This window comes from Ceratotherium simum, chromosome 4, assembly GCF_057802395.1.
Source record: "Ceratotherium simum simum isolate JZ-2026a chromosome 4, ASM5780239v1, whole genome shotgun sequence".
In the NCBI taxonomy this organism is placed as follows: Eukaryota; Metazoa; Chordata; class Mammalia; order Perissodactyla; family Rhinocerotidae; genus Ceratotherium; species Ceratotherium simum.
Genome location: NC_141903.1, coordinates 42,173,235 through 42,190,233, shown reverse-complemented (window position 1 = coordinate 42,190,233; position 16,999 = coordinate 42,173,235). Strand labels below are relative to the sequence as shown.

At 37.0% G+C, this 16,999-nt stretch overlaps 1 protein-coding gene across 4 annotated transcripts in view; it reads right to left on the bottom strand.

Annotated features, from left to right (window-relative positions):
- Positions 1–16,999, bottom strand: part of AFF4 (ALF transcription elongation factor 4) — a 91,928-nt gene that overhangs the window by 8,952 nt on the left and 65,977 nt on the right. For all 4 annotated transcript variants that reach the window (XM_087429813.1, XM_004420203.3, XM_087429814.1 and 1 more), the window contains 12 exons: positions 15,897–15,951; positions 15,416–15,453; positions 14,836–14,998; positions 13,225–14,142; positions 9,602–9,690; positions 8,748–8,988; positions 3,709–3,803; positions 3,033–3,096; positions 2,778–2,914; positions 2,439–2,510; positions 1,188–1,281; positions 71–114 (listed from right to left, as the gene is read on the bottom strand). In XM_087429813.1, coding sequence (XP_087285939.1) covers positions 71–114; positions 1,188–1,281; positions 2,439–2,510; positions 2,778–2,914; positions 3,033–3,096; positions 3,709–3,803; positions 8,748–8,988; positions 9,602–9,690; positions 13,225–14,142; positions 14,836–14,998; positions 15,416–15,453; positions 15,897–15,951 — 2,010 coding nt within the window. The remainder of the gene's footprint in view (positions 1–70; positions 115–1,187; positions 1,282–2,438; positions 2,511–2,777; positions 2,915–3,032; positions 3,097–3,708; positions 3,804–8,747; positions 8,989–9,601; positions 9,691–13,224; positions 14,143–14,835; positions 14,999–15,415; positions 15,454–15,896; positions 15,952–16,999) is intronic.

The following is a 16,999-nucleotide window of genomic DNA, read 5'->3' as shown; positions in this document are numbered from 1 at the left end:
CCATTCCACTTTTACATAAAAATAAATAAACTTGTCACAAATAATATTTTATAGAACAAAATTTACCTACCTTCCCAAGCCAGGTGATGGTGCTTGAGAATTATTGTAAGAATTCTGTGGAGAAAATAAAATGTACTTAATAAAAAAAAAACCACTACTTTTATTTTTTTTTGAGGAAGATTAGCCCTGAGCTAACATCTGATGCCAATCCTCCTCTTTTTGCTGAGGAAGACTGGCCCTGGGCTAACACCGTGCCCATCTTCCTCTATTTTATATGGGACGCCACCACAGCACGGCTTGACAAGTGGTGCGTCGGTGTGCGCCCAGGATCCGAACCTGTGAACCCTGGGCCGCAGAAGCAGAGTGTGTGCCCTTAACCGCTATGCCACCAGGCCCCCTCCCCAAAACACTGCTTTTAAAGTACTAAATATATTCAAAAGCATTGGGCCAGAACTGAACTTAAGCTTTATAAACTTAGGAAACGAAAATGTGTGTGTGTGTGTGTGTAAATGGGCAACAGAAAGAATTACTTAGGTGAGAGCTGGGGTGTTCTGGAAGAATTAAGGAAGAAACAAAGAATGAATAGCACTCAGATGGATAAAGAGGAGGGGAAAGGGCATAGGAAGGTGAGTCATATTAGGTACAAAGGCTGCAGAAAAGAGAATGTATGTGACCCACACGGTTTTCCTGGAGCAGAGGTTTAGATAAGGAACAAGAAAGAGAGACCTTGAGGGCCTTACAGGTCAGGGTAAGTAGCTTGGACTTGATCCTGTAGGCCACGGTAAGCTACTAAAGGGTTCCAAGGTACAATCAGGGCAGAATTTTAGGATGATTAATGTGGTGCTGTCATGAAAAAACATAGGAAGACATTTTAGGAAACTAAGATAACAGTCTAAGGAAGGATGGTAGTGAAAACAAAGACCATTTAACAAGTATAAATTAGGTTTCATGACAAAAACAGGCTACCTCTACTGGAATGTTATTAAGAACTACTGCGTATGGCTACATAGGTTCTACAAACAGATTTAAGTGCATTTAAAAACTTTCCCCAAAAACCTCAAACTTATTTGAAAGTTGCCAAATGGTAGCTGTGGCAGGTAAAACATGAGGGCACATCTGGGGTGGGGATAGGAGACTTTACAAATTTTGTCTCCTAGGAAATGGACTCTCCTTTTTTGCACACTTACTTTCAGGTGCTCCGTCAGTGTCTTTGAGTACTTCAGAGCATTTTCCTTCTTCAGTTTGAATAGCCTCAGGTACAACAAAGACTGGCATCGCAGGCTAGACAATGGAAAAGGGCAGCTTATTTACCCGGACAGCAGACTCTGGCCATATCTGTACAGACAACCTTTGCATCGTGCAAAAGTAGACGACTGCCTCATGTGAGCAGACCACAGCATAAGGTCAACAACACTAACCCTTAAGCAAAACCAAAAGATGTGTTTGTATTATGTTACACACCCTAGGGAGGGGAAGAAAGGGGAAGAGACCTAGGACTAGACGCCTATTTGTTGACGTTAAAAAATCAAAACTTCACCCGGAAGACACCAACATGTCATTATAACATATGCATTAAAAAATTGCCAAGGGGCAGAATCTCTAGATCAAATTATAAATAATCTAAAATTAAACAACAAAAACTAGGAAATTTAACTATGAATATTATAACTCTGATGAAACATATAAAACCTTAACATGGCTTACAGAGGCCCTGCATGATTACCACTGCCTACCTCTCTAGTCACTTTCACTTCTCACTGGTCTTTTAGTTCCTTGATAGTTTCCAGTTTTTTTCAACTATCCAGCCCTTGTACATGTTCCCTCTACCTGAAGACTAGGTCTCCCTACACTCTACTCTTATAGTTACATATACTTTTCTTTCAAAGTACTTAATTCATACACTTGTGTGATTTTTGATTAATTTCTGTCTCCTTATACTAGACACTAGACTCCATGACAAATAGGACTGTGTCAGTTTTATCCACAGCTGCATTCCCAGTTGTTAAACATGTGCCAGGTAAAGTAAATACCTATAACAAATGAACTGATAATATCTCCCTGGGACCAAGCAAACAAGACACATTCTTTATTCTGAGCAAGCTAAACATTTGCTCCCTAAAGAAAGGTGTACATGGGAATAGAGAGAGAGGATACCAAACGAAGAGCCTGGAAAAGTGACCGCTTAAGACAACGGAGAGTTCTAATATCAGTCTCATTCTACCAAAGCTTTTGTCAAGATGGCAACGGATAAGAGACTGACAATGACCAAAATCTTTCAGTAGGAATTTTGAGTTATTTTCTACTTTACCCATCTATAATAGATTTATGACTGGGTTATGGAAGGTTGCGTTGAGGATAACTTTCAGAAGAGCATAGACAGCACAATTTATTATGGAACTGCCTGTGATCTAGCAGAAGCTAGAACACACAACACTTACCAAAGTACTGTGAGTCTTTTATCTGCAGCTGTAGCATCTGGTGCTAAGTAATTCTTTAGCTTCATAGTGTATCTGTGAGTTAAAATAACAAACAATTGACACAAATGTAATACTTCACCTTGATCTTATGACTTCCTTAGTCCTCAAAACATTTGAATCAAACCTAAATGAAGGCAAAAACACCCACTGAGGTATCTAGTTCTCCTCATCCAAGGACAATAAAGGATTAAGCAAACTTTTTAGCTTTACTGTGCATTTACTGTCTTAGTTATATCAGCCCATTCCTAGATGGACCAGAGAAATAATACTGCCAACGATGTGACAAGTTTTCCTACTTACTTGATGAGCTCCACCGTCTCTGAATACATAGGGAATGGGGATTTGGATTCCTGAGCACTTTTCTCTAATGCATTCCCACATTCAATGAAAGATACCACAGCATCAAGATAGTATACAGCTTTCTCAAACCTATCAGACTGAAGAAAGGAGAATAAAGGTAATGAGAGCTGCACTGATGTACTATGGGAACAAACAACAAATGAAGATTTAAGTTATTTGATTAAATACATAAAAGTGAGGAGAATATTTACATACCAATGCATCTGCATTGTGCTTTAGCTTTTTTGCTTCTTGTAAATAATGATCTGCTGAATAATTTCTGCAATGTAAATTTTTATTGTAAATGAAATGGTAAATAAGATAATATGAGTTCATTTTAGTCTCTAGCATCCCTCAGTTTTCATGTTCTCAAGTAAAGAAAATGAGCTATTACTAAACATTTGATTCAGTTTTTTCGGACAAATGATTATATTGGGTTAAGAGTGTAAATTGTTTTGACCAACTCATAGCAAATTTTCTACTTAGGAAAACAGAAATCAAGTTCCCTAGTATTAAACACTAACTTACTCAAGTTGTTTGAAAGATTTAGAGTAAATAAAATGTGGGTAGGAGAAATAACCTTTTATCAAAATGGAGGAAAAAACCAACACTGCTCTTACTTATTTAAGAAAGCCCCTATTTTAAAGAGAGATACCAGCATCAGTAAGGTTCTACCAGAAGGCAATCATTTACGACCACGATGAGAGTCATGGAGTTAAGTTTAAGGAGCAATACTTGGACTAGTGGGTGACTTTCAAATTAAAATCTGAATATTCTGTGGATAGCAACACAAGTATGAATTCTTCTGGTCACTGACAGAAATTAAAATGAGTTTCTTATATGCTAACTGAAATGACTTTCTGAATGCATAAAAAAATCATATTTATCTCACCTGTCATCAAAGGCAAGCTTTGTTCTCCGAGGCTTAGAAGCATCAGGAGTTGGTGTAGATGGAGGACAGTTAGAAGAGCTATTTGGAGTCTTGTCCTGACCAAAAAAATATATAACTAGGTTGACAATTGTGAAGAGATTAAAATTAAACTAAAAGTATTTCTTGAGCCATGGGTAAAAAGGAAACAAAATTCCACTGCCTTGGGTAATTAATTTTCTTATTATAAAATTTTTCAACTTTAGAATGTAAACGCCCTTTTCACAGAACAGGTCCATTTTATACAACCAAAAATATTCATTCTAGTATCAGGGGTCTACTACGTGTCAGGCACTGACCTAGGCACTTGTTAAAGCATAAAGAATCACAAACCTAATATCAAAATACCAGTACTACTTAAGATAAAATTTATTGGTAATTACTGGTCAGTGAAAACAGCAACAATAATATCTAACATTTACTGTGTGCTTATTACTTACCAGGCACTAAAAGTTAACTAAGTACTTAGTAGTCACTAATGCTTCAACAACCCTATGAAATATGCACTATTAGGATAGAATAGAAAGCAGTTTCAAAGAGGCTGAGTAACTTGCCCAAGTTCAAAGAGCTTTCAAGTGGCATTCCTGGAATTTGGGTTTTAAATCCAGATCTGTCAGATTTCAAAAGCCTAGTCACTTTCTTAAACTTTATTCTGCCTCCTATCAACGTCTATTTTGCATCCTATCAACATAGCCCTTTATGTAAGGGCTAGATCCAATCTTACCAACTGCTTCCCCATCCAGCCCTATCTTTAATAAGATGAATACACGTTTTTCCATAATAAAAAACTATAAATAAGTAGAATTTATCCTATGAATGCATGAATGTTTCAACATTAGAAATCCCAATAATTGTAATTTTACTACTTGTGCTTAAAATCGATTTAAAAGGAACTATGTAACCATTGTTTTTTCTTTTCCTATATATTAGAGCTTTTTAGTTCCACCCGTTAGCCTACTTCAAGGAAGGAAAATAAAAGTCCCGAGATTTGAGAAAATATTAAACTTTTTATGGTAAAGTTGACATGTTTATGAAATGGTTTTCTGAATATTATGTTGCAATGTAACATTACTAGAACAGCTTTCCCTCTATATTTTATAAATAGATCTACAAGTACCTAAGTTTAGATTTATTAAAGGAAAAGTGAAGTTTCTGAAAAAAAAATTTTCCAGATATTTCAACACACTTTTCTCATATAAAAATTAAATGTGTATGATACATAAAATCACTATGTGTGGTGATGGATGTTAACCACACTTATTGTGGTGATCATTTGACAATATTTACATATATCAAAACATTACGTTATACCTGAAACTAATATTATATATCAAGCATATCTCTGGGGCCGGCCCCGTGGCTTAGCGGTTAAGTGAGCGCGCTCCGCTACTGGCGGCCCAGGTTCGGATCCCGGGCGCGCACTGACGCACCGCTTCTCCAGCCATGCTGAGGCCGCGTCCCACGTACAGCAACTAGAAGGATGTGCAGCTATGACATACAACTATCTACTGGGGATTTGGGGGAAAATAAATAAATAAATAAAATTATAAAAAAAAAAAGCATATCTCAATTAAAAAACCTGGCAAAACTACAAGAAGAAAAAGACAAATCCTGTATATTCGTGGAAATAATGGGAGAGTGAAACACTTCTCTCAGTGAACAATAGGACAAACTGACAAAATATCTAGTCAGCACAGAGAAGGTTTGAAAACATGATTAATCTAATGGAATTATATAGATCCCTGTCCTAAATATATGCAGAATATACATTCTTTTCAAGCAAATACAGAACATTACAAAAATCTACCATACACCGTACTCTCTTATAAAGAAAACCTTAACAAATTTCAAAAGATTGCTATCATGCAGATCACTTTTCAGCCCCAATGCACTTAAGGTAGAAGCACTAACCAAAAAATAACTAGAAAATCTCCACATGTTTTTGAGTAACACATTTTTAAATAACTCTTGGGGGCCGGCCCCGTGGCTTAGTGGTTAAGTGCGTGCACTCCGCTGCTGGCGGCCCGAGTTCGGATCCTGGGCAAGCACCGACGCACCACTTCTCTGGCCATGCTGAGGCCGCGTCCCACATACAGCAACTAGAAGGATGTGCAGCTATGACATACAACTATGTACTGGGGCTTTGGGGGAAAAAATAAATAAATAAAAATTTAAAATAAATAAATAAATAAATAACTCTTGGGTTAAAGATGAAATCACAGTGGAAATTAGAAAACATTTTAAACTGAGTTATAAAAATATTATATGCCAAATCTTATGGGATGCAGCTAAAGCAGTATCTAGAGGGGAATATATAATCTAACCACTAGAGAAAGAAAAAAGGCTTAAAGTTAACTCAAAAGTTAACGAGCTAAGTAGCCATCTTTAAAAGTTAGTAAATGGAACAGCAAAACAAACAAAAAACAAAGGAAATTATAAAGAGTATAAATTAATGAAATAGAAAACAAAAATTTTTTGTGAGGAAGATCAGCCCTGAGCTAACATCCATGCTAATCCTCCTCTTTTTGCTGAGGAAGACCGGCTCTGAGCTAACATCTATTGCCAATCCTCCTCCTTTTTTTCCCCTAAAGCCCCAGTAGACAGTTGTATGTCATAGTTGCACATCCTTCTAGTTGCTGTATGTGGGACGCGGCCTCAGCATGGCTGGAGAAGCGGTACATCGGTGCGCGCCCGGGATCCGAACCCGGGCCGCCAGTAGCAGAGCACACGCACTTAACCGCTAAGCCATGGGGCCGGCCCCAAAGGCTGTTTTTCGAAAAGACAAGTAAAATAATAAGCCTCTGGTTGAGACTGATCAAGGAAAAAGATGGCACACAAAACTAATATTAAGAACAAAAGAGGAACATAAGTAGGGGCCGGCCCTGTGGCATAGCAGTTAAGTGCATGCGCTCCACTGCTGGCAGCCCGGGTTCAGATCCCGGGCACCACCGATGCACTGCTTGTCAGGCCATGCTGTGGCGGCGGCCCATATAAAGTGGAGGAGGATGGGCATGGATGTTAGCCCAGGGCCAGTCTTCCTCAGCAAAAAAAGAGGACTGGCATGGATGTTAGCTCAGGGCTGATCTTCCTCACACACAAAAAATTAATTAATTAAAAAAAAAAAGAGGAAAATAAGTAGAGATTTACAAATATTAAAAGCAAAATAAGAGACTATAATGAACAACTTTACGCCAATATATTTCAAAGATTTGATAATATGAGCAAATATCTAGAAAAACATAAAACAAAAATTACATATAATTTTGGTTTCCCATATTATCTAATTTTTCTTTAGTTAATAAGAAATAGCGTATTTTCTAAATAAATTATGGATTTTTCTTCAATAAACCCATATATAATTGCCTAAATTGGAAACTGCCAAGACCAACATTAACAATTTTTTTAAAAAAATTGATAGCAAGTATTCTTTTTTTTTTGCAGGGGAAGAGTCACCTTAAGCTAACATCTGTTGCCAATTTTCCTTTTTTTTTCTCTTCTTTCTCCCCGCCAAAGCCCCAATACACAGTTGTGTATAGTTGTAAGTTTTTCTGGTTTTTCTATGTGAGCCACCGCCACAGCACGGCTACTGACATACAAGTGGTGTGGTTCCATGCCTGGGAATCGAACCTGGGCCACTGAAGCAGAGTGCACCGAACTTGAAGCACTAGGCCATCAGGGCTGGCTCTAATATTAACATTTTAACAGCCATTAAGTGCTATAGGATCTTGAAATCAAAGTGGTCAGGGCCTATATTTTATATTTGGTTGATAACAACAGAGTACCAAATAACTACATTTGATCCAACAAATATTTTCTGGTTAACCGTAAGTTAAACACTAAATAAAACACAAAACAAGTAAGATACAAATCCCTGCTTTCAAGAAGCTGACAAAACAATAAGGAAGAGACATGGACAGTGAGTTTTACCTAGGAAATAACAGAAGCCAAATGAGCAGGTGAGCTCACTTAATGAGAGCATTTAAAAAAAAAGAGAGAGATAACACGTTTCAAGAAATAAGCATACAGGCCTCAAATCCTATAGTTAAAGGACGAGAAATGGAGAAAGAGCCAGTCAGCAGGTAGGTAGATAACTGGGACAGTGAAGGAGGCCAACAAGACAGTCAGGTTCCTGAAGGATACTAGGACTCTCTAAACTACTACAGAAGGGTGTCCCACTGGAGAAAAAGCCTTCTCTATATCTCAATTTGAGATGTTGTTCACAATTAAAATTACCTCAATTTAAAAGATTTAATTACCACATTTAATAAGCATGACTAAATGCCTTTAATAGTCTAATTTTTCAACTCTCAAACTTTTGCTTACTTAAGTCACAAATAATAATGCAGTGAGTTATATTCTTAAAAATCTGGGTATTTTTAAAATTTTGTCAGGGAGTTTGCTCTTGATCAGAACAGTTTAGAAAGCACTGCAAAGAACCTGGTAAATAAATTGAGCATGACAGTCTAATAAAGTAAAGCCTTCAAAAAGCTTTATTGATCCAACTCCCCATCCAGAACTTTAACACTATTCTCCTATTATGATCATGCTCTAGGAATAATTCCAATATGAGCTCAGCTAAAGGATTTTTTTCTTTTTCATGAATCAAAGCCAAATGGTTGCTTTGTCACTCTATGTAAAATAACTTGCTTGTAAAATCTAATTATAGAAAATCCAAAGCCAATTTCAAACCATAGACAAGAACTCAATCACAGCAACTGGAGCTATTTATAATTAGATCACAATCAGCTATTTTTCTATAACCAGCTTTTCCAATTATGGGTTTCGATCTTAATTAACATGTATGTGGCCAGGTGAATTAACTGTTTTCATGGTCAGATCACTGCATACATTTATTATCAAGATTAAGACATTTTCAGAGTAAAAATGCACAGGCCTATAAATTTAATGGGATGTCTACAAATTTTCAAAGCACAGTGTCACCTTGGAGAAGTCAAACAGCAATGAAATTTATTTTCAAAAGGCTCAGGCCCCCAACTCCTTACCTTGACCTCCTTAGAACTACTGGAAGTCTTCCCTTCAGTCTTCTTCTGCTTTGATGTGGAGGAACTGTTTTTGCTGCTGCCACTATTCTCCTTGTTGCTGTTATTACTTGACTTTAAGGAAGAAGACTGACTAATAGTCCTCTTCCGAGAGCCATGCTCTGTTTTGGGATCTTTTGAAGGAACAGGCCCAGCAGGAGAAGGCAACAAATCCTTTTCTTTTGCAGCACTCTGCTTAGATGACCTGCCAAACCAAACAAATGCCCTCATTTCTCCATACAGTCATAGAGGGGTGACGGATTTTTTCCATATCTCTTTGCCTGCTTTCAAGACAAATTTGTTTTTCCCTATTTGATTACTATGACACATGATTTCTGCAAAACAAAACTGTAAATTTCATGAGGGCAGGCATCTTGTCTGTTTTTTTCCCCCACCATGATCATATACCCAGTGCCTAAACTGTAGCCTGCCTCACAAGTATTCAATAAATATTGGTTGAATAAATGGACAAAAAGATGAATGGTGAATGAAGATATTAACACTCATAAGTTAGCAGTCTCTTGCAAGTTGTAGATAAACCTCTCATCTAGCCAGAAAGGGATAAAACTTTACTTTAATTCTTATCCAAAACTCACCCTGACTCCACTAAAAAAAGAAGAGAGAAAGAAGTGACTGAATCTTATATCCTTTTCATCCCTATTGCTAAAAGCAAAAGCTCCCACTATTTGGTATATGTACGTGTGTACATGTATATGACATATATTTACTAAAAGAAACATTCTAAGAGCATGTTAGAAACTACCCAACAGCAAATGACATACATATATTAACACATGTAACATGATTTGGGGACATACTCTCTGTTGCTCAATGGCTTGTGGCCTGCTGAATTCTTGTCCTCCGTTTTGGGTTTCTTGCTCTCATTGGCTCGGTTATCATCTTCATTCTGGATAAAAAATAGAAAAAAGCAACTACTCGGTTTGAATTTTATTCATCTAATTTCAGTTTCCAGCACTAGTCACCCCCAACAAGTTTGTCTCCGACCAACTCCAGAAAGAAGATAAACGTGAAGTGAAAGAATTCATTTAAACAATGTTCAATAAATTAGGTTTTAAGGCTAAGAAAGTCTCCTATTTTAGATAAACAGAGCCCAAATATTGAAACACATTTCCTACAGTCTTTTTTTTTTTTTTTTTTGTGAGGAAGATCAGCCCTGAGCTAACATCCGTGCTAATCCTCCTCTTTTTGCTGAGGAAGACCGGCTCTGAGCTAACATCTATTGCTAATCCTTCTCCTTTTTTCCCCCAAAACCCCAGTAGATAGTTGTATGTCATAGTTGCACATCCTTCTAGTTGCTGCATGTGGGACGCGGCCTCAGCATGGTTGGAGAAGCGGTACGTCGATGCGCGCGCGGGATCCGAACCTGGGCCGCCATTAGTGGAGCGCATGCACTTAACTGCTAAGCCACGGGGCTGGCCCTCCTACAGTCTTTTAGGTGGCATTTTTCAGTCTAATGATTTTTAGGGGGGTAATAAAATTATAATTAAGATATAATTCACATACCATAAAATTCACTCTTTAGAATTGCACAATTCAATGGTTTTCAGTATATTCACAGAGCTGTACAACCATCACCACAATCAATTTTATAACATTTTCATCATCTGAAAAAGACACCCTATGTGCATTAGCAGTCACTCCCCATCCCCTACCCCCAGACCCTAGCAATCACTCATCTAAACATTTTGTCTTTAGGGATTTGCCTATTCTAGACATTTCATATAAATGGAATCATAGAATACATATGGCCTTTTGTGTCTGGCTCCCTTCACTTAGCATAATATTTTTAAGGTTCATCCATGTTGTAGCACGTATCAGTACTTCATTCCTTTTTATGGCTGAATATATTCCATTGCATAGATATACCATATTTTATTTATCCATTCAACAGTTGATGGCCATTTGGGTTGTCTCCACTTTTTGGCTAATATGAACAATATTGCTATGAACATTTAAGTATGAGTTTTTATATGGACATATTTTCACTTCTCTTGGATACCTAGGAGCAGAATTGCTGGGTCATAAGGTAATACTATGTTTAACTTTTTGAGGAACTGCCAAACTGTGTTCCAGAGCAGCTACATCATTTTACATTTCCACCAGCGCTGTATAAAAATTCCAATTTCTCCAGATCTTTGCCAACACTTGATACTGTCCGTCTTTTAATTATAGCCAGGCCTAATGATTTTTGAAAAATTTTTTTACTTAAACAAAAGCACATCTGTAAATGCCAATGCTACTTTCCTGGGTGAATCTAAGTTTTCCTATTATTTTAAATATCACGGCACAAGATTGCAATCATTATGCCATAACAAAAGAATCTGTTCCCTTACACAAATGATTAAAGATGGACATGTGAAAACATGAGAAAAAGGAATTTACATCTTTCATTACCCTTGGCTAGGTCTCTTCTCTGTACCAACTGCTTTATCTTCAGGAATTGCTCCTGACACCTAATTTTACCAAAGCCAAGAATCTCAAAAATCATCAGCAAGTTGCGTGGTGTTATACATTGTATAAAATCAAAATCTGGAGCCAGCCCAGTGGCATAGCAGTTGAGTTCGTGTGCTCCGCTTCGGCAGCCCAGGGTTTGCCGGTTCAGATCCTGGGCACAGACCTACGCACTGCTCATCAACCCATGCTGAGGCAGCTCTCCCATGCTGAGAGCAACTAGAAGGATGTACAACTATGACATACAACTATCTACTGGGGCTCTGTGGAGAAAAAAGGAAAAAAAGGAGGAAGGTTGGCAACAGGTGTTAGCTTAGGGCCAATCTTCCTCAAAATAAATAAATAAAATCAAAATCTGACTTACAGGTATTGAGATAAAAAACTTGCAAGGAATATATGCCAGTGAGATATGAGGGAGGGGAGGAGACATGGGGCACTTTTAAAGGAAGGAGATTTTTTTATTACAAGTTTTATATATTGTAAAATTTTAAACTAAAGAGTAAAAAGGATTTTCACTTTCTATATTATATTTTAAACTTTTGAAATCTTATAAAGAACATATAATACTTTTTAAGCACAAAAGGCCCATTTTTTAATTCCATAAGAAACACCTTAGTTTTCTAAAGAGCAGAGCCTATCACATACAAGCTCTTATTTCATGTAATTCTATGGATTAAATCCCACAATCAAGTCCAGCAATCTGAGGCTGTGGGCCATAGGGGCCAGCAGCCCTAAACAGCTTTCTTAGTCAAATAGAGCATCCCTATACTATAATAATGGAAACATTAGTTATAGCACTGAAAGTAGTAAGCTTCAGTTTTCTAGAAATTCAAATTTTAAAAAATCTTCAACTTTGGAAGATCAGGAAAAAAAATATTATTCTACTTTGTCCAAATATACATCATCATCTGCAGACAGTACTGTGGTTTTAAGAAAAAGAAAGAGGAAACACCTCTGGCTCATTTCATTTTAAGAAAACGCTGTATTCTTCCTCTTCTCCTATGTGAGATTCTCAAGGTCAGCAAGGATTGGGGTTTTGTTCTGAGTCTACCTGGCATAGCCATTCTGGTACCCATCTGTTCACCTGCTCACACTTTCAAGTCTTTTACAATCATATTCACACATATGTATCAGGGGAAATTATACTATTCTTCAATACAGATTATTAAAATTTACTTTCCTCTAAAAACTCCTCATGAGAGCTGAAAAGATCAAGCTGTTTTTTCCAAAGAACCTCTGTCTATATAGTGTAAGTTGTTCAGCTCTTTTCATTATATCTATTACCCTCCAATCATAGATGTCTGTGAGTTTCCCAATTCCTGGGTCTAAAAAAAACCTGACCTTACATATATACCAAGCTTCATCTCTAAATCTGAATAATCTTGGAAGTATTTAGGGATGAGAGCTGGCTATGTGCCAGCAAATGTTTTTAGTTCTGAACTTGCAGATATGGGTGTTCAAAAAGGAAAAAAAGCTGGGGCATAGATATGTACAGTGGATTGGTAAAATTCTTAAGCAACTGTCAAAACTGGTAAGCCAATTTTTAGCTGGAATTAGTAATTTAAAACATATGCCTTGATCAGCTATAAGAGAGAAGAGAGTGTTAGGGATTGTGTCAACCTGGAGAGTATGTATCCCAACTAAAGACATTTAAAACCAAAATTTTAAGAATGTCGTGAAGGCCAGTTTGGAATCTCTGCTTCACTCTCACCCCTCCACTGGCCAGCAAACTCTGAACAGCGGCGCTGGCTCAGTTCTTACTTGATTAGAAACTGTGCTGCTTTACTGAAGGAGATAGGCAGAGGCACAGTGGTCCTCAAGAGTCTGTTCTGTATGTAGCCTCAGTTGGACCTTGGGCTCACCCTCTATTTTCCTTCATAGCTATGACTCAACTAGTTATTTTTTGGCTTACTGCGATTTCCATTGCGTTTCAGATTCTGATGTTTAACAACAAAAACGCTTTACAAACCTTATGTTTCCTCTTGCCTTTGTTGGAAACTTTTTCTGAGGCTTGTTTCTGAGCCTCTTTTGTGTGCTTTTCTGGCACATTTTTCTTTTCCCCCTTGGGTGGCTCTGTTTCTTTGTAAGGCTTTCCTGGTATTCTAGTCAAGAGATTCAGGTCAATCTTCACAATAAGTGGATACCTGTCATCAGGCTCACTGAGGGGTGAAAGAAGTTCCTTCTCTTCCATAGGAGAGAACATTCGTTGCCGAAAAAAGCTATCTTCTTCCTCCACTGGGGAGGGTTTAACGGGAGTCCTATTACTCTCAGGGTACTTAGGAGTTTGTGAAGAAGGAGGAAGGCTCTCGCTTTCATCCGAATCTGAGGATGAGGTATCTGTTTCTATGATTTCCCTTGATTTCTGGGAAGATTTACTCGTTGACTTGTATTTCTTTTTCTCTGCTGAAGGTCGAGGGGAAGATTTGGACTCTTTTTTTATATTGGGTTTCCTTGAGCCTTTGGTGGCTGCTTTGTGTCTGCTGGAGGGCATGCTGGTAGCCATGTCTACGGGGGTTTCACTTTCTATCTTCAGGCCTCCACGGGGCTCTTCAGCAGCTGCCTTCTCAGTCTTTTTGGGTTGTTTTTTGCCTACAGTTCTCCTCTGTGTTGTGCTGTCACTCTGTGCAGGAGACTTCTGCCTCCCACGACCACTTTCTGATCCCTTTTGAACAGTTTTGGAGTCTCGTCCAGGAGTAGCAGAACTTGTTTCTTTAGGTCCTCCTGGATCAGTGTAGTTACTCCCAGTGCCCTGTTCTCGGCCTTCTTTTTTATAGCCTTGAGATGATGGGATGTTACTATCCACAGAAGAAGCTGGTGACACTTTATGTGGGTTCACTTTATTCAACCAATTATCAAGTTGCCATTTGTTTGTTGGTGGTGGTTCAGGCTGAAAAACAGAGAAATAAGTATATTTTCAATACTGAAGCTTTCTCCCTCCTTTACAATCTCAAGGAAGAGGCAAAAACACAATGCCTAATGCCACAGAGGCATTTGTTTTTCATAGTTCTGATTGAACCAAAGCGAACAGGTGAAAGAGCTGATTAGTTCTAATCACCAAAATGAGAAGATAAGCTTAATGTTATATATGGCCTTTAAATATTAAATATTCCTGAAATATTAAATATTCCTGTCAGGAATCCAACTTCACAGGCAAAATTACAAATGACAATACAGTATATTTAACTCCAGAAAGTAAACAAATGATGTAGGTACCAATAGAGATTTTTAATCATATTTTATCAACCTAAGTAAAATTATACTATAGAAGACTCTTTTTATCCACAATAACTATATAACATGAATTACCATGTTGAGACATAAAAATAAAACCCAAACTAAGTAAATCCAATATTTTAGTGACCTGAAATACGACCACAAGGAGTTCCTAATCTAGACCAAATGTTTGTTCAAATAACAAGGAAACTGAAGCATCTAGGTTTCCTCCAAGATACAGTTTAATTGTTTTTTGCCAGAATATGTAACCCTCTTTCCTTTACCTTTTATATTTGAATCAAGTCTTAACTAGCCATCACCAGGAGGCTTGAAGGGCTATGGAAGGTACCCCCTGTCTCCTTCTCACCTCAGGAGATGCACTCTGCGATGGCTCATTTGCCTCACTGTCACTGGAACTACTTTCACTCTCTGAGTCAGAGCCAGAGCTGCTTTCAGATCCACTGTGGCTGCTAGAATCATCCCTGGAGTTATCTGCTCCTTCACTATTATGGTGTGAAGGTTCAGAGTTACTAGAAGAGACAAAACATATAAATGACCAAAAGTTTTTTTCACAGTGCCAACAAGAAAATATCCAACTCTTGACAACCAACTTTATTTAAAATGTTTACTATTTGTTAAGCTGTTACAATTCTATGAATCCAGAACTTCATTATAAATGAAATAAATACTTCCTTTAAAAGTTTCTGATATGCTGCTCAGCCATTAGGACTTACCTTTTAAAAACAGTTTTATTGAGGTATAATTTACATACCATAAAATTCACCCATTTTAAGTGTACAATTCAATGATTTTTAGTTAACTTAGAGTTGTACAACCACCACCACCATCGATAATATTTACTTTATAAGGTCAATTATTATATCACTACAATGTTATCAGGCTGACCCCATTTCTCCAAATAAAAGAAGAAATAAAAAGATGCCCACCTTCCTGGTGTACTCCTTGGCATTGTCTTATCACAATCCTAAAATTAAAACATGAGAGAAATCTGTGAATGAATAAATAGTACTCTATCTGCTTAATGTGAACAATATCTGAACTCTTAATAGAAAAACCATCTTCTCTAATGTATGCATCAATGTTTACTTAACACTTATGACATACTGTTTTTACCTAAAGAACTGCCAAGATGAAAAGCTTTGTTAATAGTTTTTCCTGTCAACAATCTCATGGTTCCTGAGTATGTTTTGATCCATAGTAAGTATTAAGGAAAAACCAATTTTTTTAAAATAAGAAAAAAATGGAGGTTTAAAGACAGAGCAGAAAACTACAACATTCCAGTGTCAGAAAGCAGGAAAGAACTTAAATAACTGAATCATATATGTATTATTCAATTATAATTCTTACAAAATACAATAAAAACAAACACTGTATGAGATTGGCAAAATCATGTAATAGTAGACACACCTGTTCCCCATCACTGTCTTCACTGCTGCTTAGTTTTAAGTCATCTTTTAACATACTAGAGGGAAAAGGCAGAAAGAATTATTATTTTTGGAACAGTTAATCATGGCACACCAGAGTAGTGAATATCTACCAATAATTCAAGAAATAATCACTGTGTTAGCCAAAGATTTAATTGAAAAACAAAGAAAAGAACCAGTAAGTCTCATTCTATCTGGTTTGGTTCACATCCAGAGTAAAAATGGAGAAAGGAACAATTTAACAATTTCACAAGCTCTAACTTTTCCATAAGTAAAATATTCATCTTTCTTTTCTAATAAAACAAAAGCCGCTTTCTATAAACTTTTATACTCACTTTTGTTATCTCTATTTTTCTCTAATTGCATACATGACACACTCATTCATTATTAAAACAAATTACCATACTCATACCCAACAGTCCACTAGAGAGATATAATTCCTAAAAAGAAGGAAGATAATATGAAAGCATCAGCAGTTCTCTTTCAGTGTCCCTACTGTTCCATGAAGAGATTTGTACAACTGGGTAACTGTGAAAACCACAACACAAAGTCAAAGTTCTGGTTCATAAATGCCTTGCTATGAAAGATGAGTGCCTTCTGCAGAAGAAACAATTTTGGGTAAGAATCTCAGCCATACAACAGAAATGACCATGCATGAATTAAAAATAAACTCCAGGTTCCAAATCTTTGTTGGTCAATATTCAAATCAATTAAAAAAACACAGATACTATAAGCTGACAGTTTCTGGAATTAAGTTTTTGAAGATCTAAATTTTCCTTAAGGTTATAAAATCTGAGAAATGAACCAAAAAACACTCCTTGCCTTTTTACAGGGGAGGAGAAATTAATACAAAGCTTAGAGAGAACTACAACTAGAAAAATGTTTAATTTCTCATTACCAATAGTTCCATTACCTTTCTTCTTAAAATTTCAGGACAGTCTCCAATCAGTGGGAAGGAAATCTTCTTTCACTCCAATAACTACTTATACTTTCCTCTGAAAGCTTAACCTGAGCTTCTAAACCTGACCCCAAATTCAGAGTATCACATAAAAGATCACCTTGAAACAAAGTAACCAGATGATTACA